This window comes from Protomyctophum parallelum (genome assembly GCF_964188405.1).
Source record: "Protomyctophum parallelum genome assembly, chromosome: 6".
Lineage (NCBI taxonomy): Eukaryota > Metazoa > Chordata > Actinopteri > Myctophiformes > Myctophidae > Protomyctophum > Protomyctophum parallelum.
This window is the reverse complement of record NC_139701.1, coordinates 22422240-22437791: the sequence shown is the minus strand read 5'-3', so window position 1 is coordinate 22437791 and position 15552 is coordinate 22422240. Positions and strand designations below refer to the sequence as shown.

At 40.7% G+C, this 15552-nt stretch overlaps 2 protein-coding genes across 2 annotated transcripts; both read right to left on the bottom strand.

Moving 5' to 3' along the window:
* Positions 1 to 1027: 1027 nt before the first annotated feature.
* On the bottom strand, positions 1028 to 5294 carry agxta (alanine--glyoxylate and serine--pyruvate aminotransferase a; the record flags this gene model as incomplete). The annotated part of the gene is made up of 11 exons (XM_083766998.1): positions 1028 to 1135; positions 1258 to 1386; positions 1488 to 1583; positions 1848 to 1917; positions 2048 to 2146; positions 2728 to 2812; positions 3066 to 3136; positions 3226 to 3326; positions 3442 to 3506; positions 3950 to 4142; positions 5136 to 5294. 11 exons carry the CDS (start codon positions 5292 to 5294, stop codon positions 1028 to 1030), a joined length of 1176 nt encoding a protein of 391 aa, XP_083623124.1.
* Positions 5295 to 6624: 1330 nt separating this feature from the next.
* On the bottom strand, positions 6625 to 11903 carry LOC310859847 (allantoinase, mitochondrial; the record flags this gene model as incomplete). Its single annotated transcript, XM_083766614.1, has 11 exons — positions 6625 to 6774; positions 6895 to 6927; positions 7361 to 7533; positions 8814 to 8952; positions 9077 to 9263; positions 9373 to 9466; positions 9852 to 9897; positions 10012 to 10158; positions 10337 to 10451; positions 11219 to 11370; positions 11757 to 11903. 11 exons carry the CDS (start codon positions 11901 to 11903, stop codon positions 6625 to 6627), a joined length of 1383 nt encoding a protein of 460 aa, XP_083622740.1.
* Between the last annotated feature and the right edge of the window lie 3649 nt (positions 11904 to 15552).

The window sequence follows — 15552 nt, the reverse complement described above, 5'->3', positions numbered from 1 at the left end:
ATGTGATCGTAGGGGTTTTCCCAAAAATTAGAATAAATAAATAAATAAAATGAACCACCAGCAATTTTACTATAAATGTAAACCACGGACTCAGTCAATGTTTTTTAATGTGTCAACACTTGTAAGCAGCATGGCTGCCACCTACTGTTGATAAAAGCCTATTGCAATGATTAATACTCGTTGCAACAGTAATACAGAAGAATGACAAAAGTACTTCCATAATATGCATTTATCACATCATCACATGAACCATGAATGATCCCCCTTTTTGACAGAAACGGCTTGCTATCGCCTATTGAGGGAAGTTTGTGTATATTCGCTATTTCCTTTGATCTTTCATATAGGACCAATATGAAAGTATTGGATCATTCATTTTCATTATACATAACACACATATAGATTGTTTGTTTTTCTGCTAGTGCAAAAAAGTATACTATATATATTAGGGCTGTCAAACAATTCAACATTTTAATCAGATTAGCTTAAAATGAATTCATCTTGATTTTTTTATTCAGCATATAAGAGGGGTATAGACAGGGAAAAATGCAGTACATGCTTCTTTTTCTATTTTTGTACATACAATTACATAGACAAAGAACAAATTAATCATGATTCAACACAATATGCCATGTTTCTCTGGTTATTGTTGTGGGAATGGTACGTGGTGTGTCAGAAGGTGGATATATACATTTTACATTATGTATGTATCTATATGTGTATGCAATGTTTCATTCTTTATAACAAATCCAGTGTGGCAGGATAGTCTCTCACCCCGATGTCGTGCTATGTGATTTGAGCATCTGCCTATGTAAATTATGCAGCCTTTTATGGCAATAACCAACATATGTTGGACATCCAAATAGAGCTAGATAGTGCAGAGTCGATGGGATTATGGGATGTATGGGGCGAGTCATCCAAGCACAAAACATGTTTAATAGACAAAAAGACAACTCATTTTATTAGACATTGGTGTCTTCTTCACAACATGATAATTCAGGATGATTTTGGCATCCTATAACAGTAGGGTTTACACTTTACTCTTATGGCAGTGTTTAAGAGCATCTTTCAATGCTCCAAGTACCATGTCAACATTGGCTTTGCTGCTATTGCAACCCATAAGTCCAACACGCAGCACCTGAGAAGAAAAACATCTTGTTTTAGATAATATAGGATTTTGGACTTAAACTTCAAGTAACTTCAAGTGATAAAGTCCACAGTTTATATTTGGTTTTCTTACTGTAAAGCCCCTTTTCTTACCAAGCCAACCGATGGTCCAAGTCCTCCAGAGATTTCTATATTGTGTGTTTTCATTATGTAACTTGTAATTTCTTTCCATTCATATCCCGGAGGAGCAACAATAGTTGTGACAGTGGGCAACCTTGCGCTCTGTAGAGAAATTACAACGTTAAAGATAGAATTTAGACAATGAAGCCAAGATCAAAGGTTAAGTTTGACTATGCATTATAGAGTGAATATTTTATACTTACTTTGTCCTTGACAAAAAGTTTGAGACCCATGCTCTCTAAGCCATTGTGGAAATACTCTGCTGCTTCTCTGTGTCTTTCCCAGGAGTTTTCCAGGCCCTTGGAGCGAGGACAAGACAGAAACATTATACTTAGTTGACCGGAGTTCAGTAGGGCTCTATACTAGATTAATTATTTCCCCCTCTAGACTAGACCAATCTCTGTATGGCATAGGGACAATAGGGTTCATGGGGTTAAGAAGATTAAAAACAAAAAGACATACACTTCCCAATGTCCAATACAATGGATGCTGATTTGAGAAGAAAGATCTGCACACCAGCAGATCTTTCTACTCAAATCTACTGGTTATAATACATCTCCCACCTCTTCAGCAAGAATGCACAGGCTCTCCCTTAGCGAGTAAAATGCAGAAACTGGTCCTGTGTGATGGTATCTGTAATACAGAATAAGCCGCTAACACACTGTTTTCTTTTCACAGATAATGTTTTGAATGTAACAAATTCACACTACTAGTACTAAGTAAAGCGGCATTGATAATAATCATATCCTTTAAGTTGACTTACAGTCTTGTTGCCTTGCCATCACAACCCCAGTAGTTTGCCAGCCAGCTCAAATCCAAGAAGAATGACACTGGCTTTGTCTTTCGGTTGAATATTTTCTGACTGGAGATACACATAGTTTTAAATATTGTTTTTGGTTTATTGATTGATTGATTGATTGAATACTTTAATACTGTAGTCAGAAATATAAAGTTTGTAAACAGCACATGGTACAGTCAGACATTAAAGCTAAAAGCACAACACAAAAAAGTTTGTATTTTCACCTCTGTCTGTCTTTGTGTTTTACAAATATTTACCCAGTATTAATAAGAGCTTATAACTAAATAATAACTATGTTGTATCAATTGGAACACAGTATCTTTTTTCCTGAAAAGTATTGGCCGTAGACATACAAGGTCTCAATTTACAATTACAATTTACAATTTACATTTAGCAGACACTCTTAATCCAGAGTGATTTACATTCAAGAGGTCTCCACTTGACAGCGACAGTATGGCAGTAAAGCAGTTCTTGTTTTATCACAATTAATTATTAGATAGTGGAGTATGGAGAGAAGAAGCTGAGCCTGATGTCATAAGTATAACACAGGTCAAAAGTAGAATAGGGGACACAATCCAGTCAGCTACCGGCCCGACCCAAAAGTGTGATTTAGCAACCATTTGTATACAGTACACATTGCTTACCAGGCCCTTTCACTAAAGGATATAGGTGCTGTTCCAGGAGGAGCGTTCAGAACCTTTTGTGAGCCGGTGTACAGGATGTCAATCCCTGCAAAGTGCAAATCCAGTTATGAGAAATGACGATTGTGCATTGTTTTTACTGCCATAGTTCAAGTGAAATTGTATGTGTTACAGAGTACAGAATGGATATTAATCTGAGGTACAATGAGGATTTTACCATGTAAATATCCCAAAGTAAGTCTCCGCATAATGGACACACAGCTACCACATGATGACAGTAAAGACATTTGAACTGAATAGCAAATAGCTAATATCAATCATAATAATCAATAGCAAACCACCTTGCTTGTCCATGAACAGAGGAGTTCCTCCCATTGACGCAACAGAGTCCACAAGTAACAAGCAGTCATACCTAACAGGACAGATTCAGGACACAGAATCACAACACTGTCTGTCTGTTATCTAGTGGCAGCAGTTGAAGCGAACGCAGTATCTTCTTACTTGTGGCAGAGGTCTGCGATGCCGTCTAAAGGATGCAGGACACCTGTGGATGACTCTCCATGGGTGACGAACAACACCACTGGCCTGTGCAGAGACAGAGCCTACAACGAAACAAATCAGAATATACACTAGTTCTCTCCATGTCAATAAAACCTTTTGTCTGTGGTAAAAAAAAGAAAAAGAAAAAAAAGCCTATGTTCTTTAAAATAGTATTACCTGCTCAATTTCCTCATTATTGAAGTAGCCTCCAGGAGTTGACACTATAGTATTTACTCTGGCACCTGTTAAAAACAAACACCATTCACTAATACACTAAAGCAGTGATTCTCAGCCTTTTGTATTGGTAGACATTACTTTTTTAATTTACTGTAGGCCTATATGTACTGTAAAGATAACAGTGAAACTCTGTCATCAAAATAGTCATCCTTCAATGTTCTGTACGCCTAGTTGTACAATGTAATAATGGTGAAGATTGTGTGTGTGTGTGTGTGTGTGTGTGTGTGTGTGTGTGTGTGTGTGTGTGTGTGTGTGTGTGTGTGTGTGTGTTGTGTGTGCGCGCATTTGCGTGTGCGCACGTGTGTGTGTGTGCGTGTGCATGCATGCGTGTGTTAAGGCTGTACCCTAGCCGTTTTTAGGACTCGAACTTCGGCAATGTTCGAGCGAACATCGGAACCATTCGTCTCTAATTAATTTAAAAAAGAAGGTAATGTAGGTAATGTATTACCTATCCTCTCAGCCATGTCTGCTGCTCGTTCTCCCCATATGCCATTGACTGCAGTCAGAACACTCTCCCCCGGCTCCACTGTGTTGAAGATGGCACACTCCATGGCAGAGTGGCCGGTGCCACTCACAGCCAGGGTCATGTTGTTCCGAGTTTGGAAAGCATACTGGATCCCACTCTTGATGTCACTCATTATCTGCGATACGACATCAGAGATTAGATGACTGAAGCTGAAGCTGACTGACCACAAAAAATATGGCCATAGTTTGCAAGTCACATCCCCTTTGGCCTGGCCTGCAGGGCCTGTGTTGTCTGTGTCCCTTTGTACCGTACTCCCCTATCTATGTTTCCCCTCACAGATCTATGTGTAGGTGTCCAAGGTTCCCATCTTCCCCAATCATATGTGCATTGGGAGCACCTGATCACTGCTCCCTGGAGCTCTATAAATGAGTTGGTGGCAGCCATTCTGATGATCCTCCAGATGATAGCACCCTTTTGTTTGTCTGACTTTATGCCTTGATTTACACACCACACTGACACTACTGAATTTATATAACTGACTTACACATCCCACACTCTTGTTTGTAAGTCTAATTTCAGTTATTATACCTTTTGGTAATAAATTATATTGTTAAAAGTGTACACTGCCTGCATCCTCCATTTGTCATGGCCCCACGGGCTGGGTTGTGAAAGCAGCCAAAATAATTTGGATTGAATGATTCTAGGCCTAATGCTAGCAGGAAATTCTTGCTCCTCGACAAGTGTAGTTAAACATTTACTATTACAAATGACAGTTTCTGTTCTGTTGACATAATACAATTTGGTTGTAGGCCTAAAGTGAAGTGCCAGAGGCTTTAGTTAGGCTACTGCACCACTCTCTATTCTAGCCTACAACTTGCAGCTTGGGAAGACATAACAAAGTGAATGCTTTCACCAAGAAGCACAGGTCAAAGTCTACTCTACATCATCATTCTCCGTTTACGAAATCATTTAACCACTTTAACCCTGGCGCCACCATTTCATTTTGGGAATGACGTGTCATCTGATCTGGAATTATTCAAATAATTTAGTAGATTTACAAGATCACGGCTTGTAGAGCATGTATATGTAGATTAGCCTTTCACCCTTTCTTTATAATTTATAACATTTAACTACGTGACTATTCACTTAGCTCTAAGTAGCAATTTACCTCAAACATTTCTGGGTGCATATGACCGATGACAGGATTCGCCCCGGCATCCAGAATGCGTTGAGGCACATTGGACGGCCCCGGTCCAAACATGTGGCGGTGAGGAACAACAAACGGTCTCTGCAGGCATTTTGGTGGTGGCACAACGACAGACGACATTGCTGGTGCGGGATGACAGACAGATGAGTCTTGACACAGTCGCGCAAGTCGCTGAACAGGAGTAGGACAAACTACCACGTACGGTACGGTTGCGCACACACCCCTCTGTTTGACAAGTGAGGCCCTTCTGGCCCTAAAGTCCAGTGTTGCTTTTCTGCATCATCAATCATCATACAATGCCTAATTCCTCCTTTTTCAAAACGTTTGAAAATGTATTGTAGCCTAGTAGTAGTGTCAATGATAATTTAATGTTTGAGTTAAATTGTAATGTGTAGGACAACGTTTGTGAACATGCACTAAAAGCTGGATTAATTTGTACTTTTTCTTATTAATCTGTATTCAGGAGAGTTGATGGTTTTCACTGAAAATGTGCAGTTGTGCAGTGTGCACTGGCACTAATCTGAGCTCCCAAAAGTTTTACACTGGAACGAGACCAGTGGTCTGGTTCCAGTGTAAAACTTAAAGGACCTATAACATAAAATTCAACTTTTTCAATTTCTTTTGTGTTTTTGGGGCTCCCATGTGTGTTTTCTATCCCCACAAATAACCAATTTTGAACAATCAGGCCTTCATGTCATATGGGTATTTTAATGGAAATTGCTCTCAGGAACAGCTCGACTGATTTTGGCCTCATCGTGATGTCATCAATGTCACCCTACTTTGTATAATTCCTCCTCTTCTTCAGTCTTCAGTTCCAAATTTGCATTTCCACTTTGTTTACAATGTCCACCATTGCTGATTTTCCAAGCTGGCATGGAATGGAAACTAGCCTGGTTTTATCTAGCATCAGTATTATAATGACTCAAATATTAAATAATCTGCATATCAGCACCCCCACCACCTCAGGACATTGTGGTACTGCAGCTAAAACTGCTTTCGAAGTCCAGAAATAAATACCAAGGCCTGGTTATATCAGAGTGGTGATTGAGGCTCAAACCATTAGAAATAACTTTGAGGGACATAGACCATATGATTATTAAATATTAAAAGCAGTTTAAATAAAATACATGTTATTTGCGCTCTGATACTGTCCTCTGATATACTGTAACTATATGGGTGGTCTGAGTGGTCTGAGACCACCCATATAGTTACCCCCCCCCACACACACACACACACACACACACACACACACACACACACACACACACACACACACACACACACACACACACACACACACACTTATTACACCAAACAAAACGCAGGTAAATCTCAGTGTTTATTAGACAATATAAACCATGTGTACTGTTGATATCAGCAAAATAGATAGCCAACAAAATTATATTTAAAACTAAATCTCATAAGCTTTGTTGCACTTCAGTAGCGCGTCTCATAATTGTGCGTGCGGCCTCCCTTGGGGGATGAGCAGGTGCTTCCCCAGAGGCTGAGGAGAGAAGGTGCTTTGGCTGTACACCAGCCTTCCTCTCACGATGGTGGCACACACCTCTCCTTTTAAAGTAAGGCCGAGGTAGGGAGTGACCTGTCGATAGAGTCACAGAGAGAGAGAGAGGGACATCTTTCATTGCAGATATGAATACAAATCACCTCTGTAACAATGTATCCTTTGTCTAAGTAAATGTCAATGATTGTGCTCACTTACCTTGTTTTTGTGATGGATGCTTGCTTCTTTGACCTGACAAACGTGACAAAAAAGAAAATCAAAATTACCTTATTAGATTGGGGCACCACAGTGGCTCATCTGTGTAGTGTGTACTATTCTTTTTTTTGAGGGGCGCTCCATGTTTGTCCAGAAGAGAGCAATCCTATATTAAAGCAGCTTATTCAATACATCTTAACGGCATGTCTGCCAGTGCTTCCATATTGTACAATTGCTGTCAGATGACGATCACAGCTGACTGTGCAGATCAACAATTTTGAGGCATTTTCAAGCGTTTAAGTATGATAGTGATAATGGAGACAGAAATGGCAGGAGAGAGAGATGGGGAAGTACATATACATATACAGTAAAGGGCCTTGGGATTCAAACTCGGGTCATCTGCACTCAAAATAGTCAGAAGTAGCCTGAAGATTCACTGTTGATAATATTGTGAAAAATTACTACTTGCCTCAAATTCCTTCTCTGGGTCCCATATGACCAAATCAGCATCGTAACCAGGCGCAAGGCTGCCCTTCTGGTTGTCAAGGCTACTAAGCTGGGCTGTTTTCTGGCAGAGGAGCCTCACCACATCAGGCAACGTGAAGCCCCTCTTACTGGCTGAGGTCCAGAACAGAGGCAAGCCTAAAAAGTAATACAGTAGTCAACAACAGAATATTCCATTCACAAATTCAGAGTTGACAGAGTTGTGATTCTTTAATGTATTTTCCGCTGTGGCTCTGCAGGAGTCTAGCCGTCTAGTTTTTCTCAGTTCTTTGAAAGCATCAAAAAAATCACATTATTATTCTTGCCATTTGTAAACGTAGTGCACAGCAATAATAATCATGTTTCTTCTGAAGTGTCATGTTCTGACAGAATGCTATGATCAGACTGCCCTTTAAAATGGCACTCTAGCATGTGTATTTACTTCCCCCTGGACTTTGTCCAGTGTAGATGAGCATGAGAATGAGTGGGTGAATGGAGGGAGGGGGACTGAGTGTTTGGCATGGCTGTTAAAAGATGGAGTGCCATGATCCCCGTGCCCCTAAAATATGATCATCAGGCAGCTAGGAGGAAGATTTTGTTCAAAAAAGTATACAGAATGTGTTAAAGTGATGTTTTTATGTGGCCACACCCACCAGTTCATTAAGTACATACGCATTACAGTATGTTTTTCACCTTAGCACCACCCACCTGAACTTAAGCCTCGCCCCCAGCTGTGTGTTGTATGATAATGTGGGGGGGAAATGGTGTATTTTCGATTTGACCTTTTGACTCAAAGAAATTACACAGGGAAGGGATGTGTTTCGATTAGAATAATGTTAACTCCATAGACACATACAAAACAGAAAAAGTACAAAAATCACGGCATTCCATCTTTAAGAAAATCAGTGGCAGACAGGATTATCTGCAAGACTGCAACAGGGTAAAACTGAATTTCAGTGATATACAGTAATGTTATGTTATGTTTTAGAATGTTATGTTAAATGCCATGGTGGCCATTAGAAAATGGCGTACCAAACCTGATATCTTATAGTCCATCTCTCTGTTTTGTTCTCTTGTTGCAATCCTCTTGTCTCTTGTTGTGTCTCTTATTTAGCAGGAACATTGTTTTGATTGTTTCCTTAATTATTTGTTGTACTTTGGTTTTACGTTGCAGTTGTATATTTTGTATTATTTATTTTGTAGTAGTTTTGTTTGTTTCCTGTTTTCCTCATTAACTGTCTTGTCTCTCCACCTGGTGCGAATTGTTAATTGACTTCATACTGTGTCCTGTTGACTTCTAGCCTGGCGCTAGGCTAGTTGACTTCAGCCAGTCATGTGGTGGTTGACTGTTATGTTAGGGGTTCCGTTAAACACTACTACAGAACTACACTATGAATATTGTATGCTATATAGGCATGTCATCATTGGTCAGTATTTACCAAACTGAAGGGAAGAGATTCCACCCCAAGCCTGAGTAAAGTCTCCACTGTCCAATTTCTTCAGATCAGGGGTGCAGGGAGAGTGATCAGATACGACCATATCAATGAGGCCAGCTTTCAGAGCCGACCATAACTGCTCCTGGTGGGGCAGAAGACTTCAGATGACAATGATACTACAATATGGTAACAGAATAAGACTGGTCCTTGTATTCTTTCACAACTGAAAGTTATCTACTTATGGATAAAAAACATTTGATGCTTACCTGATTCGCGTGTCCTCTGATGGGAGGGCAGCACTTAAACTGTGTGGCACCTGCAGGGATGTTCTCTGCTGAGAGGCTCAGGTAATGGTGAGTTGTCTCCACCGTCAAAGGAGCTCCGGCCTCCCGCGCTGCCTGGATCAGCTCCAGGGGTTTGGCGGAGGACAGGTGAACTATATGGCATCGCACCCTGTACCAGGGAGAGGTAGGTGACATATCAGACAGGACAAACTCTTACAGTACTCTATATAAGCATCTTGCCACCAGAATTCTACTGGTTAACATGGTGATGTGCTCACTGGTACTGGAGACAGAGCTCAGTGACGATGCGAATGGCCTCGACCTCCATGACATCTGGCCTGGACTGCAGAAAGGTGGAGTACTCACAGGGGTCTAACATTGCAGAGAGGTAGAGGTAGATAGAGCATTGGTGCAAATCAATGTCACTGTGGTACAATTGCTTTTATATATACAGTATATATATATAAAACATATCATATAACAGATATATCATATAACAGATAGCTTCTCATGCACATCCATGGCTGATCACCCCATAGCAATGATTTGATTGGCTGAGCAAAGGACATATTGAGGATAAAAGTGAGGTCAGAAAAGTGGAGATGCCAAAAGTGATTGGCCGGTATGATCTATATGTTGTGACGTTATGTGACCTTGCTATTTCTGTCAAATGTTTGTCTATTTTCGCAAAATGTTCGGCTATGATGTCCTATGTTCAGAATAGGAACTCGGGTTCATATAGTTAAACTATACTTACCCCCTATTGCCTCTGCTGTCTGATGAACCTCCCTCTCAGCATGGAACTGACAAAGACAGGCAGGATGTTTCATTTGTATGTTATTTATTCCCATGATGTGGATATAATTTTCATGAGGTATGGTTCGTGTTATGAAATATAATAATCATTTATATTTTACCAGCAGAACACTCCCTGTGCCTTGCAGCTGTTTCATGGCTGTGTGGAGGTCACTGTCGCTGACATGGGGAAACTCATCCACCCCACTGTGGATCAGGAAACACTTAAACCCAGCTACTCCGGCCTGGATCAATGGCCGAAGCTCAAGCTGCAGGACAAAGTATGTATAATTTTGCATGAATTTATTGCATTTATAGAGAGTATGCACGTGCATAACGTTTCCACTGGGACACTCCCCTATAGACTGAGTGGAAAAACATTGAGCAGCATGGAGCATTGGAGTTTGGAAATCACTCAATGGTCTATATATGTCTTAGAAAAGATACCTGGTTTCCAGGTATCACACCTCCCCAGAAAGCTGTGTCCACAAAACACTTCCCCGTGGCTTCCCGTGTCTTCTCATGAAAATGATCAAGCGTGGTGGTTGGAGGTATGCTGTTGCTATGGGGACAACAAAAAACATTTCTAGCATTTTCTGACTTTTCCTTACAGCTTGGCTCCAATAGACCTTATGCAGACTGCGGCCATCTAGTTGCCAGGGTGGCAACTAGCTGCAATTTGCCATTGACAAGTCCTATCTGATTGTATTAAATTATGTCAAACTCTCCAACATTGCAGCTGTACGAAAAGCTTGAATTATACTCTTTCTATATCTGCAATGTGTCTGTTTCATAAAAATTCACGGTAAACAGTTATGAGCTACTTTCTGTCAAGAAATTCCTTGCAGATGATTATCTTTTTAAGTGTTGCAGTTTGGAATTGCTTGTTGGATATCGCAGTCAATGATCCTGCGTACCACCTATATACAGGAGGCAGGACGTTGACGTTGACATGTTATGTGCTACTACATAACATGTCTACGGTGGATTTTTATAAAACAAACATTTTGCAGATAGAATGAGCGTGCGTGCGTGCGTGCGTGCGTGCGTTTCTGTCAAGCAAAATATTGGTCTATGTTGCAAATGTGACCTTTAGCTGTGGACCTTGAGACACTGTTCTAGTGAAAACAGTTTGTTCTGTTCTGTTTATCTAATGTTACCACCTGGGGTGGCTAACATTAGGGCCAGATGGGCCTTCTGCCCCTCAAAAACTAATATTCCCTGAGGCCAGAGTTGGCTTTCTACCAGAAAAGTAGTAAAGGGGGTGCCAAAAACGAGCCCCTAAAATGATTAAATTCCAGGCCTGAGGACAGAATGTTTCCACCTTACAGGGGCATGTCCACTATAGTGGTCACTCCTCCGGCGGCAGCAGCCCGGGTGGCCGTCCAAAAGCCCTCCCATGTTGTCCGGCCCGGTTCGTTCACGTGGACATGGCTGTCCACGATGCCTGGCATCACCACGCTTTCACCCACATCCCACACCTGCACAGTGCACACACACAACCATGTTATAACACTTTAATTGTGTAATACATATGATATACAGTTAATTATAACCACATACAAATCGTGATTCATGGCAAATATAAATACTATAGATCAGAGATTCCCAAACCTTTTCAGCTCGAAACCCAAAACATTAATTGCTGTCTACCTGGGACCCAGCTTTTCAAAAATACATTATGAATAACAACATAAAACATATTTTAAAAATGTTTATTTTTATTTTTATTAGCAATCTACAAGCTCACTTTGTGAGCTTGTAGATTTGCAGGACAAATCAGTTCCTTCTTTTATCCAACAGGGGGAGTATTCTGCGCATAAGACCATACCATTTCCCCCTGTTTTCATAATGGTCAAGGGCCTACCTCACAGGGCGCATCCCCAGAAAAGTTGCAGTCTGAAACAATTTTATGGATTTTCCCATCCTTGATAATGATCATGGCAGGGCGGATGTCATTGTCAATCAGTACCCTCTTACTCCTCACAGCACTAACTGATGATCCAGGCTCCATGACAGTCTATTTCTGTGTTGGTGACAGTACAGAGGAGTTCCCCCAGCTCTGCTTTCTGATCCCAGTTATTGATACTGCACTGCAGTTGGAGCTCCACCCTCTTAGTTAATGGGTAAATGGTTGCTGGTTTCTTGACCTCGAGTAGGATTCATATAGGCCAAGCATGGATAGCAATATAAATGTAAGTTTAGTTTAGAAGCCAGTAAGGCAGCCAACCTCCAAAATTGATGCGTACATACAATTAATCCACTTTTGTACACCTGTAAAACTGTGATGTGACATTAAAGCATTGGATATTATCCTGCAATGGTTAAGGTTACATGGATTTCTCACAATGACTGCACGATGGTAATAGATGAATTTATACAAATATGAATTTAGAATACAGGACGAATAACATATTTAGGTTAGGTTTAGTTGAAATGCAGTTCAGTGACAGTACAATTGTGTTTGTGCCTTGCAGCAGACAGAGATGAAATATACTAGTGGAAAAACAACCTACACTGAGCCGACTGAGGTGAGTTTGGAGAGGTTGACAATACCGTCACACTGCCAGATTATATGACATTAGGGGGCAGCATTGTGCTTGTCTACACCAGCAAGCATACTTCAGTGGTTCTGTCAACTTCACAGTGCAGTGCACTGAGTGCAGTAGTAAGCCATACCTACTGCAACAAAAGTTTATTTTATTTCAATCATTTATTACACAATGCCTTGTTTAATGCTCCTTCCAGTGGTTTGAGTCTTAACTCGTTTGAGTGACTCAGCAGTAGGTTTGAACTGGACACACATGACACATTCACATGCGTTTCCAGTTCAAATCTGCTGCTGAGCCAGTCAAACAAATCTATGGGAAAATGATCCATATAGTCAACAGGTATGGCACCTTCTGGAAACCTGGGATTGCAGTTTTACACTTGAACATATAAGCAGAAAAAACTATTGGAGGCCATTAGTACAGAAACCACCAAATGCCAGTTGAATCCACTATCATTGCATTTCAACACCTGTGTATATATATGATAACATATGTATGAGCTGTATTTTGCGTGTCTTATTACTTAACTTAAGACCTGGAGGCATGGTCAATGCTCTTTGGCCAAATGGCATTGATCACGCCTGTCTTAAGTAAGTAATAAGACCTGGTACTTAAGACACGCAAAATACAGCAGTATTTGCTAGTCTCTTTTGCAGAGACTAGTTCAATCCATCATAAACAGAAGTTGAATCTGCCACAATGGTGGGGCAATGTGTGTGTCTAGAAAGCTTGTCCCATAATCTTGTCATACCTATGGATGGAAAGGTATGTCATTATTTCATCATCATTTCATCATCTGTTGCTGTGATTTAACCGTCATTATCCTCATTTTGACCTTTTTGTAAGGAGATGAGAGCTCTACCGTTGACTACCATTTGCAGTGTAACTATAGTATAGTGTACAGTATATATAGACTAGGCCCTATAAGACTAGGGTAAAGGGTGGCGCAAGATGGAGCCCTAGATCTTTAAAGTTTAATGTTGATGAATTAAATAAAGCCATTGCTTCAGCAGAGGACCGGAGGATACATATATAGTGCATCAGAGAGATATGACTAGACTCATTGCTTATGAATGAAAGAGCGAAGAGGCTGAATGATTCTACATGAATATGGAGAGAAAGCACCGCCACCTAGCAGTAACATGTCTGGATAGAGGCTGTGTGAAGAGTAAGGTCACAAAACGATTGCATTGTGTTTCACTCAGGCTGAAACCTGATCTGCCCCAGCCAGTCTGACTATTCTACACACTAAAATGTAACTCTGAGAGTTTACATAATAGAACCAAATGGACCCGTAGATTAACACTGATGATTTTACTACCAGAGAAGCCAGATAATGTACATGTTACCTATCTAGTCTAAGCCTAAAATGTATTTTATCGATTCTGACATTTTCAATCTAGAATCGATAAAATACGAGTCTAACTCTAGGCTATTACCTATTATCTACTGTTTTGCCAGTAAAGCCTGATTTGTAGTTAGTTACTATGCTGTACGACCATTATGTTATGTTGGCCGCAAATACGATTTTCAAGTGAAAAGTGCATTGCCTCACAATGGACTTTCACTTTCCATATGCCATATGCCCACAGTAGGCATATGACATCAACGTGCGATGTGCCACCTCTTTTGCCCATTAGGACAACTCTATGCAACGTCATCAAACAGCGACGCACACCTATGGTAACATCATTCTACAGGCCACAGGTTTCTGTGTTACACCTTTTTTCATGGCGCCAGAGCATTGAGCTTCTAGTAGAATCCAGAATAGGTAGAATTAAAGTTTAGTGTGACCCTTACCCAATTTAGTTCTAATCTTCATCTGGTTTATTTATTCATGTTTGAGCGGTGCCTAACTGCTCCAAATAACAGCCATGTGTGTCTGTCTGTCCGTTTGAGTACCGCTGGGTGACCTGTGGTGGCACTGTTGTACGGTGTGGCCGTGTGAACCTCCTGATTGGGACACACACAGACACACACACACACACACACACACACACACACACACACACACACACACACACACACACACACACACACACACACACACACACACACACACACACACACACGGAGAGAGAAACTATAACAATAAAAGTTGCACCTCTCAGTTCAGATGGGTCTGATTTTGATTTAATATTTTATTGACATTTTTAAAGGAATAGTAGCAACTTCCCTCTATTTACATAAAACAATACTCATAATTTCCCTCTACCAGCAGTTAGTTATCAGCCACTTGACTAGTGTGGTGGTGTTTGCCTGCAGAAACACATTGCCTGGGGGGAGGGGGGCGGAATGCCCCTCTCTATCCTGATTGGATGAAGGCTGGGCCACCTAGCCAAAAACAAAACCTAAGGTTTTTTGACCCCCAGGGGTTAACTGGGGACAGGGAGGAACTCCTTATATGGTCAGCACACTCTATAGTAGGGAGGATTATCACAACAAAACAAAACATTAAGTGAAATCACTGAATATACCTTTAAAAGTACAGCAGTACAATGAATAGAATTAAAAATGCAAAATAGATGCATGAGACACAAACAGCAAAAAAGTCTCACTTTGAATAGTGGGCTCTGATTGGTCACCCACAACTCTGGGGTGAGTGAAATGTAATTCAAACTGAGGAGTGCCAGACCAATCTCCCCAGGGATTTCTGGTTTCCAGGCTATAGCAGCATATAACCTTCTGGGCTTTAGACAAAAGATTGAATTCCATGTCCCAGCATCTGCCTAATATTCAAGAGCAGATCATTTTTGCCAAAAATGTGAGAATCCAACATTTCTCCACAGATGCTTTAGCAAAAAGGTCAAGGTTATGTTATTTGCATAAATACAGACATTACATGAATGAAGATGCAGTACACAGCTTTATTCCTCAAAATATACTTAAAATCCTTGTTCTACACTTTAGGCTCAGCCACAGTTGAATCAATAATCCCTATCCCTATTGAGTGCATTACATGGTTGGTCTTGCAATAGGATTTGCCGAAAAGAGAGCAGAGGGAGATTTTCACCCATATTTTGAAAAGAGAATAATTCTCCAAATCCCCAATAAACTCATTGCGCAACATAAAATTACATTCTTTCTGCATGAGAGGCCTACACAGCTATA